Source organism: Ambystoma mexicanum, chromosome 5q (assembly GCF_040938575.1).
Source record: "Ambystoma mexicanum isolate Mex_15411 chromosome 5q, UKY_AmexF1_1, whole genome shotgun sequence".
In the NCBI taxonomy this organism is placed as follows: Eukaryota; Metazoa; Chordata; class Amphibia; order Caudata; family Ambystomatidae; genus Ambystoma; species Ambystoma mexicanum.
Window position 1 is genome coordinate 286,650,616 of NC_090933.1, and position 22,744 is coordinate 286,673,359.

A 22,744-nucleotide genomic window follows, 5' to 3' on the forward strand; every position below is an offset into this window, starting at 1 on the left:
ACTAAGACATCTTTTCTCTACTGTTCCTTCTCACAACCCACCTCCAACTCCGGGTACTGCTCGCTAGTCTATGCACAGCTTGTGATTCTAAGCAGATTAACAAGCATCAGAAGACATGCATTACTTACGGTAATAGCATTTCTGATGATTGTATCTGCTTAGATTCACATGCGCCCTCCGTACCTCCCCGCTCGGGATGGTAGGAACCTAGACTCTTACTACTTTTCTCTCTTTACGTACTCACTCACTATAGCCTTGGGCTCCCTCATGACAGAAAAAATACAATTGGAGGGACCTCGGCGCGTGAGGGATTTTGGGTACTAGACACGTCACAATAGGGATAGTGTTACAGACATGCCTATGCCGACGTCCCCTTTCGGTCCCCGAAAGAGGAGATGCAATACTCTGCGGTTACCACTGGATGTCGGACCATGTGCACAGCATGTGAATCTAAGCAGATACAATCATCAGAAATGCTATCATGGTAAGTAATGCATGCCGTCTACACTCGCCTCTTCTTCCTTTTCTGTTCTCATTTTCTATAGTAGTGAGCTCCATACCTTGACACTCCCTCCTTTATCTCTGTATGTATCAATTCTCTTCCCTCGCTCTGTTTTCACCGCCCACTAGACTGACAATGCTGCCTCTTCTCTCTCATCTTCCTTAACTGACATTCTTGGTTCTCTGTATCCTATATCTCCTTTAAACCCACTCAAAAACCTCCTCAATTGTGTTTCACTCCGGAGCTTCACTCCTTGCAACATACTCTGTCGTGCTGAACTCTGTTGGTGCAAGTTCCATACCATCTTTGATTCCTCTGTCCTGTCCTCTCTCCACTCTGCTTTTGATGTAGCCCTTTAGTCCGCCCAGCAGTCCTTCTACTATGAGCTTCTTCTTTCTTATTCTTCACATCCTTGTCCTCTTTTCCAAACCTTTTCTGAATTGTTTTCCCCCTCCACCTTCTGATCCTGATCTTACCTCTTCTCTCTCTGCAGATGACTTGCCATCTTACTTTTCCTCCAAAGTTACACCCTCGTATCTTCTCTTCTTTACCCTCTCCCATGGCTTTTTTCTCCTCTTTTGCCCCTCTCTCTGAATCTGAGACTGCAGCATTTTTTTGCTAAGGCACATTCCACTTGAGCTCCCCTAGAGCCCCTTGCATCTTCTCTTCTGCAGTCTGTCCCCTCCTGCTCCGCTTTCTTACCTCCCTGTTTAATATCTCACTTAAAACCTCTGTCTTTCCCTCCTCTTTCGAACGTGCTGCATTTCTTCCCTACCACTCTAAACCTTTGGAACATTTAGTTTATTCTCAAGTTTCTTGTTTCATCACAATCCATTCTCCGCTTCGTAGTTTCCAATCTGGCTTTAGTCTGCATCGCTTCACTGAGACTCCTGTACTTTATCGGTGAGTCTCTCCTGCCTGCTTGCTACACTTAGCATTCTTCACTTCTAATCCTTCATGATGTTTTGACAACTTTCAACGCTGTCAACTACTCTCTTTTTGCTCACGTCTTTCTTCTCTCGTGTTCTGTAGTTCTGTACTCAGTTTAAATCTTACTCATCTGGTCGCACCTACAGTCTCTTGGGCAGTTAGCACATCACACAATTTTCCTCTACATCACGGTGTGGGTTCCTTTCTTTTTCTATACTTGGCCTCTCGACTTATCTCCTCCTTTGGTGATTCCCACCACCTATAAGCAGAAGAAACCCAGGTTTTCCACTGTTTTCCTCCTCCTCCTCTGCACTCCATGCTATGTTATTCTCCTGTTTTTTTTATCCTTTTGAGCCTGGATGGCCAATAAACTCATCTAAAGCAGAGGTACTTTTCTTTCCTGCTTCTACCACCCCCTCTTCCTCCATCTCATGTTCTCCTGCTTCTCTACCTGTTTCACCAACCACTTGTAACCTCAGTGACTGCCTAGATTCTTCCCTTTCCTCAACTCATATTTCCGCTTTTGCACTCTTGTTGAGTTTGTCCGTTTAAAGCCATGAATTTATTTTCATTCTATGCTTCTAAGCTCCTCGTATCTTATTTTCTCATGCCTTTTCTACTGCTTGTGCTTGCTCTTTGGCCTCCCTCTTGCAAACCAATATTCCCTTAATTCTATCTATAATTCTTTGATCCATCTTCCATTCCCTCTTTATCTGTGTGACTCAGTTGCTCCTGACATTCCTAGCCTTCATTGGCTGACCTTTCATTCTCATCTTAAATTCAATTTCCTTAGCCTAGTTTTTAAGTCTCTTCATAATCTCTCCCCGCCTTCTGTCTTCTCTTGTCTCATTCTACTCCCCTTCCCACTCTCGCTACTTGCAATCTTTGTATCTCTTAGCTGTGCCTCGTTCTCCCTGTGCCAAGTCCTGCTTTTGCAACTTATCACTTTTGGCCTTGTTATATTGGAATTCACTATGACTCTGCCTTCATTCTTTTACTTCCTATCTTTTGTTCCGGTCTCCTTTGCAAGATCATCTTCTTAACTCCCAAATTGGCATATTTTATCATGTTCATTATTAATTTGTTGTCCAGTTTTTAATGTGTTCAGCACTTTGGCGTACAACGCTTTAAAAATTCAAATACAATACAAATACAGATTGAGTGCCACTGGCACACAATTCTATTTCTGCACTATGTATTTGAATTTGCATCTATTTTTGTGGTTGTAGAAATGGATGCAGAAATAACCATTAGGGCTATGGTATGGATGTCTTCATCTCTCAGCCTAATGTAACCATATCGGTGAAAACACTTTTGGTACTATTTAATGAGATTATTTACAAAGAGCAGCACGTAGGCTACATAAAAACATATCACTGCACACACAACCCAGAAATGTATATTTTGTTTGGACAGAAATGTCATTTAAATTTAAATGCAGTGGGATGTACTGTTCATTTCCTGTTACATATTCAATTTATTTTAGTTGTGCCTTTTCCAGAACACCGCCTGCCCCCTCCTTCTGGGACTTAACAGAAAAGCAATTCTAGAGAACATCCGTCATTTCTATTGGGGAAGTCTCATACTCACTTTGAATTGATCCTTTCAGTTTTTGGATCAGCATGGACCATCTCAGATTGAAAATCCCCCCACTAACCAAGTCCCCTTCTGATCTGCTTATGTGAAATTAGCGATGACTAACGCTTCCTTCTTAGAAGGTTGCTTTGTGCACAGGTTTCATCCCTTTGGAACATCAATCCTCCTTTCTCCAGTTCTGAAGTTGATCTCTCCGATTAATCCATTCCTAATACTAATATGTATGTATACTCTCCATTTATAATGTAAAATATTCCCACACTTTGTCATGATGATGCTGCACATCATAATTAAGTACTTCCATTGGCTCGTCCAACACCGAGAGTGTTGCATGCATTATACTCCCAACCTCCTCCCTCAATCTCCATTGGATATTAATATTTCTAGGCATACGAAAAGAACATAAAGTGGGGGCTACTTTGCTCTTAATTCTTTTGATTGCAAAATCATTTGTATTCCATAATTCATTGCAATAACATTTCACCTCGATGACACATGTGGACCTCTGGGATTCCCCGGCCAGAGAAATGCATAGATATGCAGCATACATGTGTAGCATATTTATTCGTAAGGTTTTGAATATTCATAATGTTCTCGATTTAAGAAATGTAGAAAATATGATTTTAAATGGATTAACTAGAAGAGATTCTCACGAGAACAATGCACTCTGCGTTTTCTTTTCTGTCACATGTTTCCAAAATTACAGAAACAATTACTTTCTGTATGTAAAAAGGGGATTGCACATATTGGATGCATTTTAACTGAATAATAGACATGGTTGGGTATGTTTTGAATTAATGATCAGCCTAAATCACTTGATGGGTCTTTATGGGTTCAAAAGTACTACATTGGCTGATTCTCCCTTTGGGGATCAGCAATATAAACCAATGGGCTTCAGCCAGCAGATGCTAATCTGTACTCACACTGCAAATCACAAGTTGTTAGTATTTTAACTTATTTTTTTTAGAATCCTCTTCATAGTTGCTCCTGAGTGTAGGGGGTAGTTTTCTCCGAGGTGAAACTCTAGTTAACTGAAATTGTTAATTGTAGGGCTAAAATGGACAGCAAATGTTATTCAATTAAATACAAAAAGTCTTCTCACTTAATTTGCATTGTGAGATTATTTTATCTCAACCATATTATTATATCTATGTACAAAGATCCGACAGTGGCTGGAGAAATAAATGTTACATTAGAGAAACGTTGTAATACAAAGATTTTACCCTTTGGTTTACCTTGATGTATAGTAAGGACAATGCACAAGTGAGCCGTTTATAATACTTGTTAACACCCTAAGACTTGATTTATGTCACTTTCAAACCAATGTCTTTGTAGCAAAGGCTGTGGTCTTTTGATGGTTTAATCATATTCCTGACACCTCTCTGGCTTTGCTTGCATTTTCGCATTTCTGACATGCAGTTCCATAACGTTCAAGGAATTAGCTTTCACCCTGACCTGCTGTGGATTTAAAGTTATTCAAAACTCAGTTTCTGGGGCCAGTTCATATGGTAAATGTGTTTAAATTCATGCAATTTCTGGGATTCTCTCTCTCTCAATGGAGCAGGTAAGTTTTGCAATTCCCAAAATGCAAACTTGTCGGTGGTGCTTGTGAAAAAGAAAATATATATAAACATAGGAATAAAATAGGAATTATTCTGACGCCTCTTTATTTTCATTTGAGGCAGTCTCCATTTGTCTTTGATTCTTCTTACATTGAATCATTTGACTCACACTTGAAAGAAGCAGTGCAGTTTGTTCTGGCTTCAATTTTCTTTAGGGAAGTAGTTGTGGGTTTCATTTATCTTCACATAATGTTTGCCCACTTTCATGGTGTGAGCATGATCCGGTCAACACCAGTCTCACTTCCTGCAGTCCTTTTCTTGCAGATCAAGTGAGCACCAAGTCAAGCGAGAGGAGTGTGCACATGAGCTGTCTCCTATGTGCAGTGCAGGCTGCAGTCCAGAGATCTGAGATGGTAGCCAAGCCAGATAGCTGCCCGGCTTGCCGTGCAATAAGTAAAGCAGGTAATTCCCAGTGCTTGTTCTGCGGAAAATCCCCACAAAGACATGACACAGCAGAGTACGGTAGGGAAGGAGGCACTGAAGAATAAATAGGTGAAACAGGTGGTTCCATGTGAGGAGCAGGTAAGGAGGTCAGGAGTTCAGGAGGTCAAAGGGAGTATCATGCCTGAAAGGAGAGTAACTGGTGGAGGGGGAGGTGGAGGTAGAGGTGAAGGAGGAAGAGGAGTCATTGAATGATTATAGCATGACAGGGAAGTGGGTAATTTGCAGGAGGTTGGAAGTGACATCGAGGAAGCGAGAACGTGCAATTGAAAAGAACTTGAATGCCTTTGGGAGGAGGAACAGGCACACCACAAGGCTGACGGGCAAGCGTTTGAGTGGTGGAGGTATGTGCATGTAGAACATCATGGACGTGCAGAAGGAGAGGCGTTGGAGAGGTCCATTTAGGCAGAGCAGTGTTGTGATTCATCAGGCAAGTAAATGAGCTTAGGATTTCATGGACTGGAGTCGGGACCTTAATAAAGGAAATGGGACCCAGATACTGGTTCCTGCCAGTTGACCAGCATCAGTGGACAGCATCTTGGTGGAAGCTCTGGGACTAAGCTTTGTTTTACCAAGCCTGTCCTATGACCAATATCATGGCCTAACGTCAAGGTCAAAAGTGGCCTGGAACCCATGTGGAGGTATCTCCCAGGACTCCATGAAGAAAAGCAGAAGACAGCTTGCAAAGGAATGAGCACCAAAGAAAGAAGCCTGGGTACATTCCAAATCCCAATCTGTAAGAGAATAAGAATTGACACATTCTGTGACGAGGACTAGTTTGATAGCAGAATTTAGGGACCATTTTGTTGAACCCAGGAACCTTTTTTGTTGAAAAAGAAAAATGTAGGGGTGTACAGCTGTTGTAATCCTAGAACGTATTAGTTTTCAAAACACTTCTGGTGCACTTGGGTAAAGTGCTAGTCTAGTGGACAATTACAAACAAATGCTCATTAAACCTAATGAGAAAGCCAATAGCACTCTGATCGGCTCAAGCCTTCCTAACTGTTCTCTAATCATTTAACACATGAGAAAATATTTTTCATTTTGAATGGATTGTGTCCTCCCACGTATTCCTCATCATATGATATTTCCATATCCAGCTGCTTCGGAAATGTTTTCCAGCAGAGGGTGCTGCACGTCGATGTCGGTCAACTCAATGTCCCTCGGAGGCCTCCGTCGTGATGTCAACATCAATGGTACAAAGTGAACGCAGCGACCATTGGCTTCAGTTCTGTTTTTCAGGAAAATTGTTGCTTCGGATACGGTACGCTTCGGTTCTCTATCGAGAATCCTTGAGTAAATTATTGAAAATTGCATCATTGTTGGCATCTTTGACTCCAAGATCGAGGTTTAAGAAGTGCCAAGATTGTGGGGCAAAGATGTCCCTTACGGACCCCCACCGTGTGTGTCTCTAGTGGCTCGGTTCCTCTCATGCTACCCTCGACTGTAAGGCCTGCCTATCGATGATGACGAAAGCCCTGAAAGAGGGAAGAGGAAAATTAGCGGCAGGTAGTTCAAAATCCCCTTCGACCCCATCAGAAAAAGTATCTTAAGATGAGTCAAGACCTTTTTCTCCTCGTAAAAAGACAGATCGAGATCACGCAGTGGGTCTCACCACTCGTCACCTTCACGACCGTCGAGGAAAAGGCACCATAGGTCGCCATCGAGTTCCTCCCCGGAACGGGTTAAATGCCCGACGAAATCGCCCTCTCCAGCTGAGTGGGAGAAGTTCAGAGTAAAAATTATGCAAGTTTTTGAGAATGCGGCCTTGACCCCCTCAAACTCATGAAATACATGCCCAGGTCGAAAACTCGATAAGAAAAAAGATGAGGGCAAAAACTGTGCACCTTCGGTCCCGGAAGGCAAACAAAAGTCTCCTCGAGAGCAGTGGAAGTATCCCTCGTGTTGAGACAAATCCTCCTCGGGTAGGGGGGGAGGCCAGGGCAGGCAGTGTCATCGACGCCATTGGCGCCAAAAGACTCCTCATCGATCCATTACAGGTCCTCAACGCCAAAACGGTCGGACAAGTCTTTGACGCTGAAAGCGTTGAAGACCTAGACATGGACTGTGTAGAAGATTTCATCGGCAGCATCGATACCATCAAGGATCACAGAAAAGGTGTATACACCTTTACGAAGAAAGGACTTCTTTGGGTCACTTTCTTCGATTTTATGAGGAAGCAGAACATTCTTCGGATGATTCACAATCTTTTGGTCTTCAATATGGAAAACATGGGGTCCCTGAGCCTTTGATCTTGGAGGAATCGAGACTAAAACACTTACAGGAGTCCCTGCAGAATGCAAGTGGTCTAGATGTGTCCCCAGAATTAGAATTCGGAAGACCAGGCCCTACTGACCATGCTGAAGGGTCTTATAGACAGATAATGTCCAAGGTGGTAGAGTATATGGGGTGCAAAAGACCAACACAAATATATAAACAGAATGATCTAACTGACATCCTAGATACGGGACCCCGGGAGGCCCATATTCTTCCTTTTTATGTGGCATTGCAAAGGAGAGTGAGTACAAATTGGGAGATGCCAGAATTGATTCCGGCAGTGAATAAGAAATGAACATCAAAACAAAGGGCGTCCAGTAGTGATCCTAGTTACTTGACAAAGCATCCCACTGCTGAAAGTTTAGTGGTACAAGCTGCCACTTAACCTCTAAACAGAACGCATACCCAACTATTCCGCCACACAGAGATGACCAGCGTTAAGATGCTTGGGCCAAGAAGGTTTTCTCTGCTGGAAGTATAGCCCTAAAGTCGGCAGATGCTACATGCTCGTTGGCCAGATTCACTCACACTATTTGGGGATGTGTAGCAATGGTGGATGATCATATCCCTGAAGGGGATGAAAGGGACAGGTTTTTAAATCTAGTGACGGATGGGAAAGATGCAATGTGTGAATCCCCCCAGACAGGTCTCAATACTGCTGACTGCATCAGCAGGTTCATGACGGCTAGTACAGCTATGCACAGATTTGCCAGTTTAGGAAAGTCTGGTTTTGCTCCAGATGTGCAATCAATATTACTTAACATGCCCTTTGATGGCACACATTTATTTGGTGGCAAAGCTGACGAGAGTCTGGAAAAATTAAAGACCTCTAAAGTGGCAGCAAAGTCCCTTGGTTCTGCTATTAGACCGATACATAACCGCCCCCCCGGCACACTTTGGAGGGGTAGGTACTTTGCTTTTACTCAGTTCGAAGGGGGAGAGGACACTCCAATCAAAGAGGTCAGGAAATATTTCCCTGTGGTGGATGAGGAAGAGGTACTAGAACCACCCAGCCAGCGGCTGCTTTGCCATCCGCCACTGCTCCATCTGCCTCTAAACCTCTGTGAGGTCTTGGTTCACAAGACTCCAGTGGAAGGCAGACTCTCACTGCATCTGAAAGAATGGCAAGGCATTACTTGAGATGCATGGGCATTATAAACAGTTGCCCAGTGTTACTGCCTTCCCTTTCTAAAAAAACCTTGGAGTCATCCACCGTGGAACAGCTTTCAGAGTTGCAGATCCGCTCCATATGCAGGAAATATTAGCCCTGCTAGAGAGAGATGCTATAGAACCAGTACCTGCAGCGAACAGGAACAAGGGTTAGTACTTTCTAATCCCAAATAAAGACAGAGGATTGAGACCCATCTTGGATTTAAGAGACTTGAACAAGTTCCTGAGGAAACACAAGTTCAAGATGGTTACCCTTTCTCAGATCCTTCAGGCCCTCCAGCTTCAGGACTGGTTGGGGCTCTTTGGACCTTCAGGGTGCATACTTCCATGTGCCAATTCATCACAAGCACAGAAGGTACCTGAGGTTCGCCTCTGGCGGTTCTCATTATCAGTTTCGAGTTCTGCCATTTGGGCTGACCTCCGCCCAAGGGTTTTCACCAAGTTAATGGCAGTGAGTCTCAGGAGAGAGGGGATTCATGTCTACCCCTACCTGGACGATTGGCTGATCAGGGCACATTCCCCTGAACAGGCCCTGAAACATCTCGGCTCCACCTGTAACTCACTTCACAAACTGGGCTTCTCCCTCAACTTCAAGAAGTCTCACATGATACCATCTTAAAAGCTCCTATTCATTGGAGCAGTACTAGATGCATCCCTGGGAAAAGCCTCGCCACCAGAGGTGAGGGCTCAAGCCATTCTGCAGATGGACACCAAATTCCAGAGTGTCCTGTCTCCCGGCCTTCCACTTTCTGAGGTTGTTCGGCCTCATGGCATCCTGCATTCTTCTGGTGCCAGAGGCGCGCCTGATCTCTCCAGTGGGTTCTCATGACTCATTGGTCTCGGTTATAAGGCAGGATGTCAGATCTCCTTCAGGTCCCAAGCAGAGGCGCTCAGGATCTCCTGTGGTGGGCCTGCGATGACAACATTTTAAAGGTAGAACCATTTTGGCAACCATAGCCGGAGATAAAAGTAGTAACGGATCACTCACAGGGTTGGAAGCATATAACAACGACCTGACAATCAGTGGTCGCTCGTCTCCATCGGAGTCCAAACTACATATCAACCTATTAGAGCTGAGGGCAATCTATGTACGGGGAAAGAATGTTCTGATAATGACAGACAATATGGTGGCCATGTAATACCTCAACAAGAGAGGTGGTGCAGGGTCACTACCACTGTACAGAGGCAATGCAGCTCTGGTTCTGGGTACTTCAAGAAAGAATCTCCCTATCGTCAGTTCACCTAGCCGAAGAGGAGAACACGAGCACAGTCTCCCACAAATGGGGACTAGCTTAGGAAATCCTTCAAGAGATCTTCACCCTTTGGGGAATCCCCCAGGTGGATCTTTTCGCAACTGGTGTCAACCGGAAGTGTGTACAGTACTGCTCAAGGGAATTTCCCATGAGTGGAGCTCTAGGAGAAGCGTTCGTAGTGGACTGGGAGTTTCCACTTAAGTATGCATTTCCTCCCATCCCCGTCATTTCTCAAGTCATTAGGATGTTCAGGAGGTTCAGGAAACCCATGATCCTAATTGCTCCGGATTGGACCAGGAGAACATGATACCCGGACCTTCTGGACATGTCCATCTGCCCTCCGATATGTCTTCCACAAAGACAGGATCTCCCCCTCTCCCTTTCCCCTCTACCTCTCCTCTCTCTCTCTCCTAATTTCCAGTGTTATGATGATGACATGCAGCTCTCCTTCAAGCTACCCTCCTTTTCCTCTCTCATTCCTGACTGCTTGTGGCCCCCGGCCCTCACCCTACTGTGAAGCAAAAAATCTTTGTGTCATCTTCAAATCCTCTCTCCCCTTCTCTCCTCGCATCACAGACCTGGACTATCATCTGCACCTTCTCAGATGCATTCTCCCCTACCTCATCCTCCCCGAGAAACTCAATGTCTCCAGAGTTCTGGTTCTTTCCAGATTAGACTACTGCAACAGCCTCTTCCTCAATTTGCCTAACTCTTCCCTTCGCCCCCTTCAACTAATCCAGAACACGGCTGCAAGACTTATTCTTGGCCTCAAGCTCAAGGACTGCATTTCTCCAGCCTTTCAATCTCTCCACTGTCTCCCGGATTCTGCCACGATCAAGTTCAAGACCTTCAGCATCATCCACCAGGCTTTCTGGGGCCTGGGACCCCACTATATCCAACTCCCTCTCCCTAAATTCCTTCGCTTGTCGAGCTCTATTTCTCTGCAATCAGATGTTTTTCTAAGATCTCCTTATGTTCCGGAAGCTCCCTAAGACTTTGCTTTCCTCTTCTCTCCCCTCCCCAGCCAATATCCCCTTCTGCCTAAGACTGGCGGCCTGATTCCTTGGTGAAGTTGGGACTTGAAATGGGACTGGGGGAAATGTATTTGTCAGTCCTTTTAAGAATTGTATCACGAGGGGGGATCTTGCTGAAAGATACCTCTTCAGAGCAGCGCTTAGAAATAGAGAGCACTGCAAGATGCCCCTTGATTGTACCAACCTGGAGCCCCAAGTTTGCAAGGTGTAATAAGAATGATAACACTAAAGGTCTACTGCATGTAAATTGATCCTCATTCTTATCCCTGCACCAGCTGCAGAATTTGTTCCAATGGCAGCTGCTGAAAGCAAAATCTCCATTACATCTTCTGGGAGGTCCCAACCCTTGTATGTCAACCTCTCAGAAACCATGTGTGAAGGTTGATGGTCTTGACTTCTGGATGGAGAACCCAACCTGAGTGAGTGAGTGTGAGCCATGAAGGCGTATTTGGAAAGGCAGTGCTCCATTCTGTGCACACAGACCAATGAAGGAACCCCTAAATTATTATGAGTCTGAAAATTCTGACTCCCTCCTCCAGGAATACATACACTGCTTTTGGACTTTATCATAAGATGAGGAATACGTGGGAGGACACAATCCATTGGAAGAACAAGTTACTTAACCCATGGTAACGTTCTTTCGACTGGATGTTCCTCCCACGTATTCCTCATCGCCCCTCGCAATCTGACCCGCAGTAGAATTTTCCATGTGATTGCAGTCTTCGTTCTTTCAGGAGAAGTAACTGTTGGGTGTAGGTTATCCTATGCATGCTTTAAAAATGGAACTGAAACCAATGATTGTTGCGTGTGTTTTATACCATCCATGATGTCGTAATTGAGACGGAGGTCTCTGAGGGACATCATCGACCGACATGGACGCGCAGTGCCCTCAGCTGGAAAACAATACTGAAGCAGCTGAAACTGGATATGGAAATGTCATAGGATGAGGAATACGTGGAGGAACATACAGTCGAAAGAACGTTACCATGGGTAAGTAACTTGTTCATCTCGACTAGTTAAAGTAAATTCATTTAGTTACATTAGCATATTCCTATGTGCCCACGTTTTGCCGAGAAAAGAAGACAAGTGACCTCTTTCCTCAGTGTTCCAATGTGTTTTTAATTTTTCTGTTTTTCTCTCTTTCAAAAGTATTATTGTGCATTTGACGGTGCCCTTTGTGATTACACATTCCTGGAACGAGGACCTTTTCACACAAGGCATAACATTGGAGATCAGTCTGGGATTTAACCCGTGAATTCAGAGCAAAGAACTAAAAAGTATATATTTTTCATACAAGCACCATTAGCCCAGATTTGAAAAAGACAAGGAGATCGTCGAAACACGTGTAATCACAAAGGGCACCGTCAAATGCAATAATACTTTTGAAAGAGAGAAAAACAGAAAAATTAAAAACACATTGGAACACTGAGGAAAGAGCTCATTTTTCTTCTTTTCTCTGCAAAACGTGGGCGCATAGGAATATGTTAATGTAACTACATGAATTTGTTTTTGAATCGAATGGAGTCGAGGAACCAGATACTCCGTTGTTACTCTCCCATGCGACCCTGAAAAGGCAATCATCAAACACACACAAGGGCGCTGAGGTCCAACTATAGGAAACCCCCCTCCCCCCCAATAGGTTCCTCAAAAAACCTTCAGAGTTATAAAGTAGATACATAGTCACACACATTAAAGATATTTCGATGAAATAACATCTCATGGTGCTTTTTAGCTAAATAAATAAGGTTCAACAGAAATGTACAATTTAATAGTTCAATCAAAAATACACACAATTTCAAAGAAAATTCCAGATATCAACAATTCTTCTCGAGACACAGACCAGATATTTATAGTATTTCTGTCCTCTTAAACACAACATGTTTTGGAAATGTATTCTATCCTTCAGGGAAAGCATAAACTATCTTTCTTTTTCTTCGAGAATCCCTAAATCATGTAAAAATCATGTGGTAACAAATTCCCTAATTATGGGCACTCGTCTGATTTATCAGCTGTTGACCAATAATCTTTTCAGCCAGCAATCCAGCACCATTTTGATCCATTTCTCCTGTGTATTTATTTTATTTATTGGTCATTTGTAATGCACATACACGCAAGTGTTTTGAGGCGCAGCAAGCAGGAGGAGCGGAGGGGGGGGAAACAGGAAGGAGAAGAAACAATCCCAATAGGCCATGCAACATTCAGATCATGCAAGTGCAGTAACAAGAAGTGCAGGTGGGGAAGTACAGGAACTGGGTGGAAAGGCCCAAGAGAAGGAGAGTGCCAGGAGAGGCCAGGTGAACGGGGCCAAGGGGAAGAAGAGAGTGGAGGGGGACCACAACTAAGTGCAAGTTTAAGGGGCTGAAAGGCTCCACTGGGTGCAGGCAGCCAGATAAGTTTAGACGGGGGGCCGTGAGGCCAAGTGCAGGGTGATGGGTGGGGGGTCACGGGAGAACACCTGCAGGGGGTAGACTGGGGTGGGTGGGGGCCTGGTGACCTGTATGACTCAGAAGGAACCAGGTTGCCAGTCTAAGGCAGGGGGGATATTGGGAGGGGGGAGAAGAGGAAAGGAAGGTCTTAGGGAGCTTCCGAAACATAAGGAGATCCGGCTCAAGTCTGAGATGGGCAGGGAGGCCATTCCAGAGGGAGCCCGCTGCAGAGGAGAGATCTACCCCCCACTCTTGGCTTAGAAAAACATCTGATTTTCAGAGAAATAGAGCTCGACAAGCGAAGGAATTTAGGGAGAGGGAGTTGGATATAGTGGGGTGCCTGGCCCCAGAAAGCCTGGTGGATGATGCAGAAGGTCTTGAACTTGATTCTGGCAGAATCCGGGAGCCAGTGGAGAGTTTGAACGGCTGGAGAGATGCAGTCCTTGGGCTTGAGGCCAAGAATAAGTCTTGCAGCCTTGTTCTGGATTATTTGAAGGGGCGAAGGGAAGAGTTAGGCAAATTGAGGAAGAGGCTGTTTCAGTAGTCTAATCTGGAAAGAACCAGAACTCTGGAGACATTGAGTTTCTCGGGGAAGATGAGGAAGGGGAGAATGCATCTGAGAAGGTGCAGATGAAAGTGGGCCTGCTTGTCTGGGTCTGTGATTTGAGGAGAGAAGGAGAGGGAGGAATTGAAGATGACACCAAGATTGTTTGCTTCACAGTAGGGTGAGTGGTGGGGGCCCAAGAAGGGTGGCCAGAGTGTGGGCAGGAAGGGGGAGCTGGGGTCCAGATGAGAAGGATCTCTGTCTTACTGGCATTAAGGCAGAGATCGTTAGTAGTGCACCATACCTGAATAGCAGTCAGGGATGAGAGAAGAAGAGGAGGATAGCTTGAAGGAGAGCTGCATTTCATCATCGTAACACTGGAAATTAGGAGAAGTGGAGATAAAATGAGCTAGAGGGGCCATGTAGATATTGAAAAGCCAAGGAGAGAGGATAGAGCCCTGAGGTACAACACAGTTGGAGAGTGAGATGGTGGAGCAAAAAGGGCCCAGCTGAACATGGGAAGGTCAGAGAAGAAGGAGGTCAACCAGTCCAGAGCCAGATTTGTGATGCCAAAGTTATCGCAGAGTCACTTTACCTGGGTGGCATGATTGACCGTGTCAAAGGAAAGGTCAAGAAGGATGAGAATGGAAGGAGAGCTGGAATCGAGATTAGTGAGCAAGTCTTCACTGGTATTCAGGAGAGAAGTTTAAGTGCCTCTGTCATCTCTAAAGCCAGACTGGTGACCATGGAGGCAACACGCAGATTTAGTCCGGTGGACAAGCTGGGAGATGGCCAGCTTCTCCAAGAATTTACCCAGGAAGGGGCTAGTGGAGATGGGACGGTGATTTGCCTTGGTTGTCCATGAAAAAACTGAGAAAGAAAAAGTTGGAGAAGAAATGATTGCATGTTTTTAGGCCAAATTGCGAACCTTGCTGGGGGCTTTCTTTAATAAAGTGCAAACATTTTAAAAAAAAAACAATTGGTCCTGTTTTCCTCGTTTTTTTATATAGATACATATATATATATTTGTTTTTTACAGATACCATTTGCGGGACAGGAAGGGGCGGCAGAGGGTTTTTTAAGGAGAGTGTGCCGAAGGGAGTGCTTGAGGAGCGAGTGGCAGGATCCACTGGTAAAGGAGTGATTTGTAGAAATCAGCCAAAGCTGGAGCATGGGAGACAATGTTGTCCTTGATAGTTCTGGAGGAGCAGGGGAGCACCTGTTTGGATGAGACTTTCATAGAGCGGACTTGCCTAGAAACCTCATCAGCTGTTATGGGAGAAAAAGAGGGGAGTGGGAGGGAAGAGGGGGGTGAATTGAGGCCTGAGGGAAAGTGGGAGAGAAGGATGGGGGGGAAAGGTGAGCGAAGAGAGGATGTCCTGAGTTTTGGAAGTGAAGTGAGAGGCTAGATAGGTGCAGAAGACCAGGGAGGGCAGGGGAGAAGTGGAGACTGCAGTATGGTTGGCAAGTTCTTTGCAGATTTTGAAAAGTTCAGCCATGTTGTTAGTGGCCGTAGAGATGCAGGCTTGGATATAGGCCCTCTTCTTGGAGCAGATTGCAAGTCTGTATTGCCTCTGGAACAGGCGGCAGGCCAGTTAGTCAGAAGATGTGCTTGAACCCTGCCACTTCCGCTCAGCCACTCTGAACTTACTTTTCAGAGTGGCCAGGTCGGAATAATTCCAAGAATTGCACTTGGAAGCGGGCTTCATGCGGATCCTCCTGGCAAGGGCAAGTAGGTCCAGAGTGTTGGAAATGGAGTGTTGAAGTTAGTGAGGGCTTTGTCAGAGTGAGTCAGTGGCAGGTGTAGGAGGGGGAGTGAAGGTGGCTGCAAAAGCAGCAGCTGACACTTGCTTCATTGGTTGAATGAAGGAGAAGGAGGCTGGCAGTGCGGCCAGAGGCTTGGCTGGAGGACCAAGGATGTCCAGGTGAGAGGACAGGAAGGAATGATCAGACCAGGGTAGAGGAGTAATGAGAGGTTTGGAAATGGGGAGGTCTGAGGAGAGGAGAGCATCCAAGGTGTGTCTGGCACAGTGCATCGAACCAAGGAAAGAAGGGAGAAGAAAAAGAGTCACTGAGGTTGCAGAAAAACCCAGAGGCCGCATCAGGGGAGTTGAGGTGAATATTGAATTCTGAGGAAGAGAAGCTTGGAGGAGGAGTTTGGGAGAGAAGAGGTGAAATCAGCCCATTCTGAGTGAAAGTGGGAGACCTGGCCAGATGTCATGTAGACGGTGGCCGGAGTCAGGGAGAGGTCAGGAGAGAAACCAAGCTTGCAGACAATGCATTCGTAAGAGGACTAGGTCTGAGTGGGCATAATAGTGGCAGGGACCCACTCAGGGAATATGAGGGCCACTTTGCCCCCAGGCCGGTTAGGCCTGGGTTTAGAGAGGATCTTGTAACCCTCAGGGAGGAGAGTGTTGAAACTTGTTACAAGCCTGTCCATGAACCAGGTCTCTGTGAGAGCGAGGACATCCAAGTCGAGGTCTTCAAGGAGGAGACAGATGTTAGAGGAGTGTTTGACAGCAAAGTGAGGGTTGGGGGCGGCTAAGTGGAGCAGGTTGCCACTTTTGAAGGTCTTCCAAGGAGGGGTACAGGAGTGTGGTACACCTGTCAGAGATGGCAGAGGAGCCAGAGGAATGACGGAAGGAGAGGGAGTTGGGAGGGGGTTGGTGAGAGACAGGGGATGGGTATCAAGGAGGAGGAGGAGGAGGAGGAGGTTGGGCTGAGAGCCCTGAGCCATGACAGAGAAAGCAGGGAGAAGGAAGATGGGGAGAGAGGGAGGAATTGCTGAGCACAATCCAACTAGCCACTCACCAGAGCAACAATCGGGCCAAGAGTGAAAGGATGAGCAGAAAGGTTGCAACATATAGCAGGAAGAGCACGACAATTGGAGGCAGGAACAGAGAGACGGAGAGAGGGATAGGAGGGGGGTGTCTAGGAGCTAAAACAGCACCAGTTGTAAGAGCAGACAAATTTGACTTTTCTACAGACAAGGAAAAAGCATACATTTGAACACTGTCACTAATCTTGAGTTGCAAGGCCAGACTAGTGACCATAATTGGGGTATTTGTTACCACATGATTTTACCTGGTTTGGGGATTCCAGAAGAAAAAGGGAGACAGTTTATACTTTCCCTGAAGGATGATAGAATAAATATCCGAAACAGGTCGGATTTAAGAGGACAGAAGATTTATAAATATCTGGATCTGTGTCTCAAGAAGAACTTTATATATGTAATTTTCTGTGAATTCTTTGTGAAATTGTTTGTAGTTTGATTGAACTATCAAATTGTACATTTCTGTTGCACTATTTATTTTGCTAAAAAGCACTTTGAGCTGTTATTTCGTGGTTTATAAAAAGTAAGTAGAATTCTGTAATATTTGTGAGTATTCGTCTACTTTATAACTAGTTGAGATATGATTAATGTTTTGAAATTGGTTAAAGGGTTAGATAACGGTTACGAAGGCTTGATCTGATCAGAGCTCCATTGTGTTTCTCATTACGTTTAATGGCCTTTTTTTGCACCATTTTTGTTGTAATCAGAGTCCTTGTTTGTTGGGACTCCAAGGAGAAGCCTCCCATTTACTGTCATACATTTTCTAAGTTGGCCCAGTCTTTGTGACCATCCCTAATACACCTGCAGTTATGAGAACTCCCCTCATTTTGCATCTGCCACTCAATGATTCTTCTCAGATTCATGACACCTCCAAGTAGGTGTTGAGAAGTATTAAACAAAAGGCCATAAACAGAAATGCACCCTGCTTTCTTACATCATAGACTTTCTAAAACCCGTTTCTCCTACAACATCTTCAGAGTACCATATGTTATTGGTCAGCTCACCTTCTCCACCCTCAGCCACCTCTCACAGGATCCTCCTTTACCCTCCACCTCCCCAGAATCCTCTAATTTTACAGAAAACCTTAAAATTCCATACACTCTCAAACACCAGAGAGCCTGGACATGCGTTCCTCCCAGACGTTTCCGGTTGGTGTAAACCCCTTTAATTGATTTTAATAATTCCACGAAGTGTGATCTGTCCAGCAAACTAGCCATATGTGAGTTAAAAGAAACATGTAGGCCAGAATAGTTTTTTGAAAATGTTAATTCTGCATATTTCCTGTAATTGTTATGTACATGAAAGTAGAATTTCAATCCATTAAATTTCACTATGGATTTTGATTTATTTTGTAGAGACTTCCAGTTTGGACACATGGATGGAAGTGAATATATTAACAGTTTATTGATGGAGTAAGTGTCTTCAATTACGCTATAGCAATTTTAGCTCAAGTCTTGTGATGCCTTTCTCCATTTTGCAAATATATATTAATTCACTTAAATGTTTTAAGCTTTGTCTTCCTCTTTTATACTGTGTAATATTGATGAGTTTGGTGACAATAACACTTCAACTGATATATTGTTTGCGCCTTGATTTTCTCTCTCCTTGGTACATTGTGGATCTGTTGACGCATCCTTCAACATATTGGTAAAATATTTCATTCCTACATTGGAACAAAAAACCCCTACACACATTTTCCATGTTTAAATGTTTTAGGTATATTTGTTTGAAAAAGAATTGACCTTTTCCGATTGGACTGTATTTTTGTTCATTTTTTTGTTTGAAAATGCAGGAACATTCCCCGTCGTCGGGCTCGGAAAACCCCAGTAACTTTAATACAGTCGTTTTCCTATGGAAAAAACGTTGACAACTTAAGTGTCCTATCAACGTCATTATGGGTGCTTTTTCTGAGAATTTCTTTTTCTTCACTTCAGCTTTCGCTGTTTCCAGTCTTTCGTACAGGAAAGGTGTTTTTTTCCAGACCTGTTATGGAATCCTCAGGTCTGAAAAAATCTTTGTTCAGATTGTGAGACCTGCACCCTCAAGAATGTGTGGGAGGGGGACAGGCATTTGGAGTGTCTCTACTGTTTGTACCCTAATCACTTAGCCGAAAATTGCGACATCTGTCGGGGGTTCTCACAAAAAACCCTCAAGGACCGGAACATGCTCTTAATTTGTTGGCTAAATGAGGGAGCCTATCCTGCTTTGGAGGTCAGCGCTTCAGGCAGAGGCAGGGCTGCTACTCCCTCAGGCAGGAGGTCGTCCGTGCACCAAAGATCTAGATTGAAAGAACCGCTGCCTAAGAAACAGCGCACAGGTGAGCCTAGAACTTCCACTAAGGAAAAAGCCAAGCATTCATCCTCCACTAACGGGCCTTGGTGAGGTGTCACAAATTCCCCCCCTCTCGTGATACTTCTACATCATGCTCAGAAAAGGAGAAGGGCTCGCAACCGCAGAAATCTGCGGACTCAGCCCGCAAAGCATTGTCATTGGATTAAGACAAATCAAGGCCTAAATCCTCCACATAGATGAAGTCTTCGTCCACCAACAAACATCGCTCTTCATCGGCATCCCATAAATCTTCTTCCTGCCATGAGTCGACAAAGCACCAATACAAGTCGCCATCCACTGCTGTGGTACCGGTGATGAAGACCACGTCTATGATTGGTCCTTCGTCGACGACTCCACTGACGACTGGTTCATTGACGACTCTCTCGTCAACGACACCCCTACCACCTGTTGTCCCATTGACAACCATACTGTCGACAACCTCGACGACAAAGAGAAAATCTACGATAATGCATACTTCCCCTGCGACACCAGAAAAATCTAAGCGTACAGCTGCGTCTACAGAACAACCTTTAATGGAAAGGTCTCTGACCATACTACCAGAGGACATACTTAAACATGAGATTACCTCTGACTTTGAGGCACATCACTATGACGAGCAGGCAGCTTTTGAATTGGATCCCGAAGAAAGAGGTTCGGAACCGCCTTTCCTGGATCCATCTGTCATGGGTCTACAGCCAATAACGCAATCACTATCCACATCAATGGGCTTGGGTGCTGTTCCTTCTCAATATCCTCTTATTAATCCACATTCATTGCTTTCTATGCAAGTACTCGGTCTTAAAAGCTCTCCTAGGACACCTAGACACCAGGCTTCCAATGCCTAGGGCTCCAACAGTCCCGTTGCTGCAGAGCCCCGACATCGGCCATCATCAAGAAGGAGGCTTCTGATTCCTTACAGAACCACAGGTCTCGCCCCAAGAAACCATCCCCAGCTAAACCTCCTCCACCCTCCCCTGGGGCTTTTAGTCCTCAATGCAGGAATCGGGAGGAAGGGCAACCGGATGACTCGGAATAGGACATTGGCCCACAGAACACCCTCTCCACTTTCTCCTCTTCTCCCAGAAAGGCAGACACCTGGGATACAGACCTGGATGCTCCAGGCAGTCTGTCCCAACCATCTCCACCTGATGACATTGGAGCATTCCATGCCATGACGGCTAAAGCCTGCCAGGAATTTGGTTTCATCCCTGAGGAAGAAAAGGACTGTTTCTCGTTCGACCACATGGTGAAGAGGAGAAAAGAGGGGTTCTCAATCCTTATACTGGTTCTCGTATGGCAGGAGGGTCTCCGTACGATAAAGCACCCTTTTATGGAGCCAGCTGTCAAGGGCCGCTTGGAAAATAAATTCAAAGCTCCCGAATCCACTCCAAAGTGCTTAACATCACAGCCTACACTGGAGTGTGTTGTGTCCGCAGCGGCTAGCAGGAAAGCTCGCACCCAACACAAATGTGCCACTCCTCCCGATAATGAGAACAGTAAATTGGACGCTTTTGGGAAGAAAGTCCTCACAGTTGCAACTACCACGGTGAAGGCTGCCAACTCTTTGGCCATCGCGGCGAGGTATGACCGCGAAATGTAGCACTGCCTAGAGCCACTGTTGGACCACGTTCCAGAGCAGCAGAGGAAAGAAGTTTTGCTTTTGGTGCGAGAGGGGAGGAGGCATCGAACCACAGCATTAACATTGCCGTCAACCTAGCGGAGACTGGTTTCAAGTAAATTAACAATGGGGTGGTGCTCAGGCGTCAAGCTTGGCTTTGCTGCACGGTTTTCCGCCAGGAAGTTCAACACAAGGTTGTGTACATGCCTTGTGATGGCGAAACATAACATTTTCAGGGAAAAGATCGACAAGGCTTTTAAAAATATGAAAGCATATTCTGATACAGCAAGGTCACTTACTGTCCTGCAGGGCAGAAGATCTTTTCGCCCTTTTCATTCCTTTCGTGGCGTCTCGGGTAACACAAGATTTTCGGGGTCTCGAGACAAGGCATAGATCAGATCCACCTACTACTCCCAAGGCTACAGGCGTTACTTCCAGTCCACCCAACGCAACAAGAGTACCAATGTCAGAGGAAAAAGGGATCCTCCTCTTCACAAAGAGGCCGTCAAAGTAAACCACAACAATGACTGCTACACAGGCAGTCAGTTAGGGGGTGGAGGGAGGTGGTGATCCCCCTCGATGAGTGTCGTTCAATATCAACTGACAGATGGGTTGTGGAAGCTATCCAATATGGCCATTTGTTAGAATTCAAGCGTCCACAACTTCCTGTTCCTCCGGTAAAAACATATCAATGTCACCTTCACATCTTGTGTCGGGAGGTTTGTCTCGTGCTAAAAAAAAGGGCAATCAACAGGGTTCCCCCATCAGCAAGAGAAAAAGGCACCTATTCCAGGTTTTTCATGGTCAAGAAGCCAAACAGAAAGTGGCGCCCCATTCTAGACCTGTGGCTGCTCAACAAGACCATAAAAAAGCAAAAAATCAGGATGCTAACGTTGCAAGAGGGCAGTACAACCCGAGGAGTTTTTGTCATCTCTAGATCTCGAGGACGCTTACTTTCACATACCAATGCACCCAAAACATCGGAAATTCCTCAGGTGCACGGTGGGAAACAGCCATTGCCAATTCTGGGTTCTCCCCTTTGACCCAAAGTCAGCTCCTAGGACTTTCAAGTGTCTGGGTCCTGTGGCAGCTTACCTCCGGTGAAACAGCCACCACGTGTATCCTTACCTGGACAAATGGTTGGTCAAGGGGACAATTTACCAGCAGACATTGTAGTCTCTCAAAACCACAATGCTCCTTCTACAACGTCTAGGCTTCACCATCAACTTCAGCAAATCCTATCTGACGCCCTCAAAGAATTTGGTCTTCCTGGGAGTGCAATTCCAGACATCCCTCAATCAGGTGAAACCGTTGAAAGAGAGGATAGAGAAACTCTTGACCCTAGCGGGCTCTTTTATACGAGGAACATCTGTCATGGTCGACTCGTACATGTCTTTCCTCTGGACCATGTAGTCTGCATTCCCCTCATATCAAACTGTCACCTCTATATGCGCCCAGCACAGGAATTTCTTGCATCCAGATGGTCTCAGATCCAGGGATCCTGGCCTGACAGGATAGTCATATTCCAGCCTCTTGCAGAAGCCCTACAGTGGTGGACTCATCCAGTCAACATCAAGCAGGGAATGCTCCTAGTGGAACTGGATTTTGGATACACTATCGTGACCGATGCCTCGCAGACAGGATGGGATGCTCATCTGGACCAATTCCAAGTCAAAGGCTTGTGGTTAGCTGCAGAGGCCTCAACTTCATATCAACCTCCTAGAGCTCAGGGCAGTACACTAGGCTCTTAAATCTTTTCTCCCTCTCAACAAGGGCTCAGTGGTAAGGATTCTCACCGACAACACAATACCATGTTCTATCTGCGCAAGCAGGGCATCGGGGGCAGGGGAACACTCAGCGCTCCTATCCCAGGAAGCCCAAACCATCTGGTACTGGGCCATCCAGCACAGGATTCAGATCCTGGCTTTCCACCTGCCAGGGTTTCAAAACATACAGGCGGATACCCTCAGCAGGGACTCTTCTCAGACGCACAAGTGGCAACTGAACAGCTCCCAGGTGGCAAAGATCTTTGAGAAGTGGGGCTCTCCCCCTTTGGACCTTTCGCCAGCCCCAGAAACAAACTGTGTCAGCAGTTTGCCAGCAGGGTCCCTCATCCGGACTCCAGGGGGGACGCATTCTCTTTTCCTTGGAGCGGGATGTATGCCTG

The 22,744-nt window shown here is 45.5% G+C and overlaps 1 protein-coding gene across 1 annotated transcript in view; it reads left to right on the plus strand.

The window, feature by feature from the left end:
* Window positions 1–22,744, plus strand: part of TMX3 (thioredoxin related transmembrane protein 3) — a 495,045-nt gene that overhangs the window by 355,094 nt on the left and 117,207 nt on the right. The window contains exon 13 of the mRNA XM_069620785.1: window positions 17,984–18,040. Coding sequence (XP_069476886.1) covers window positions 17,984–18,040 — 57 coding nt within the window. The remainder of the gene's footprint in view (window positions 1–17,983; window positions 18,041–22,744) is intronic.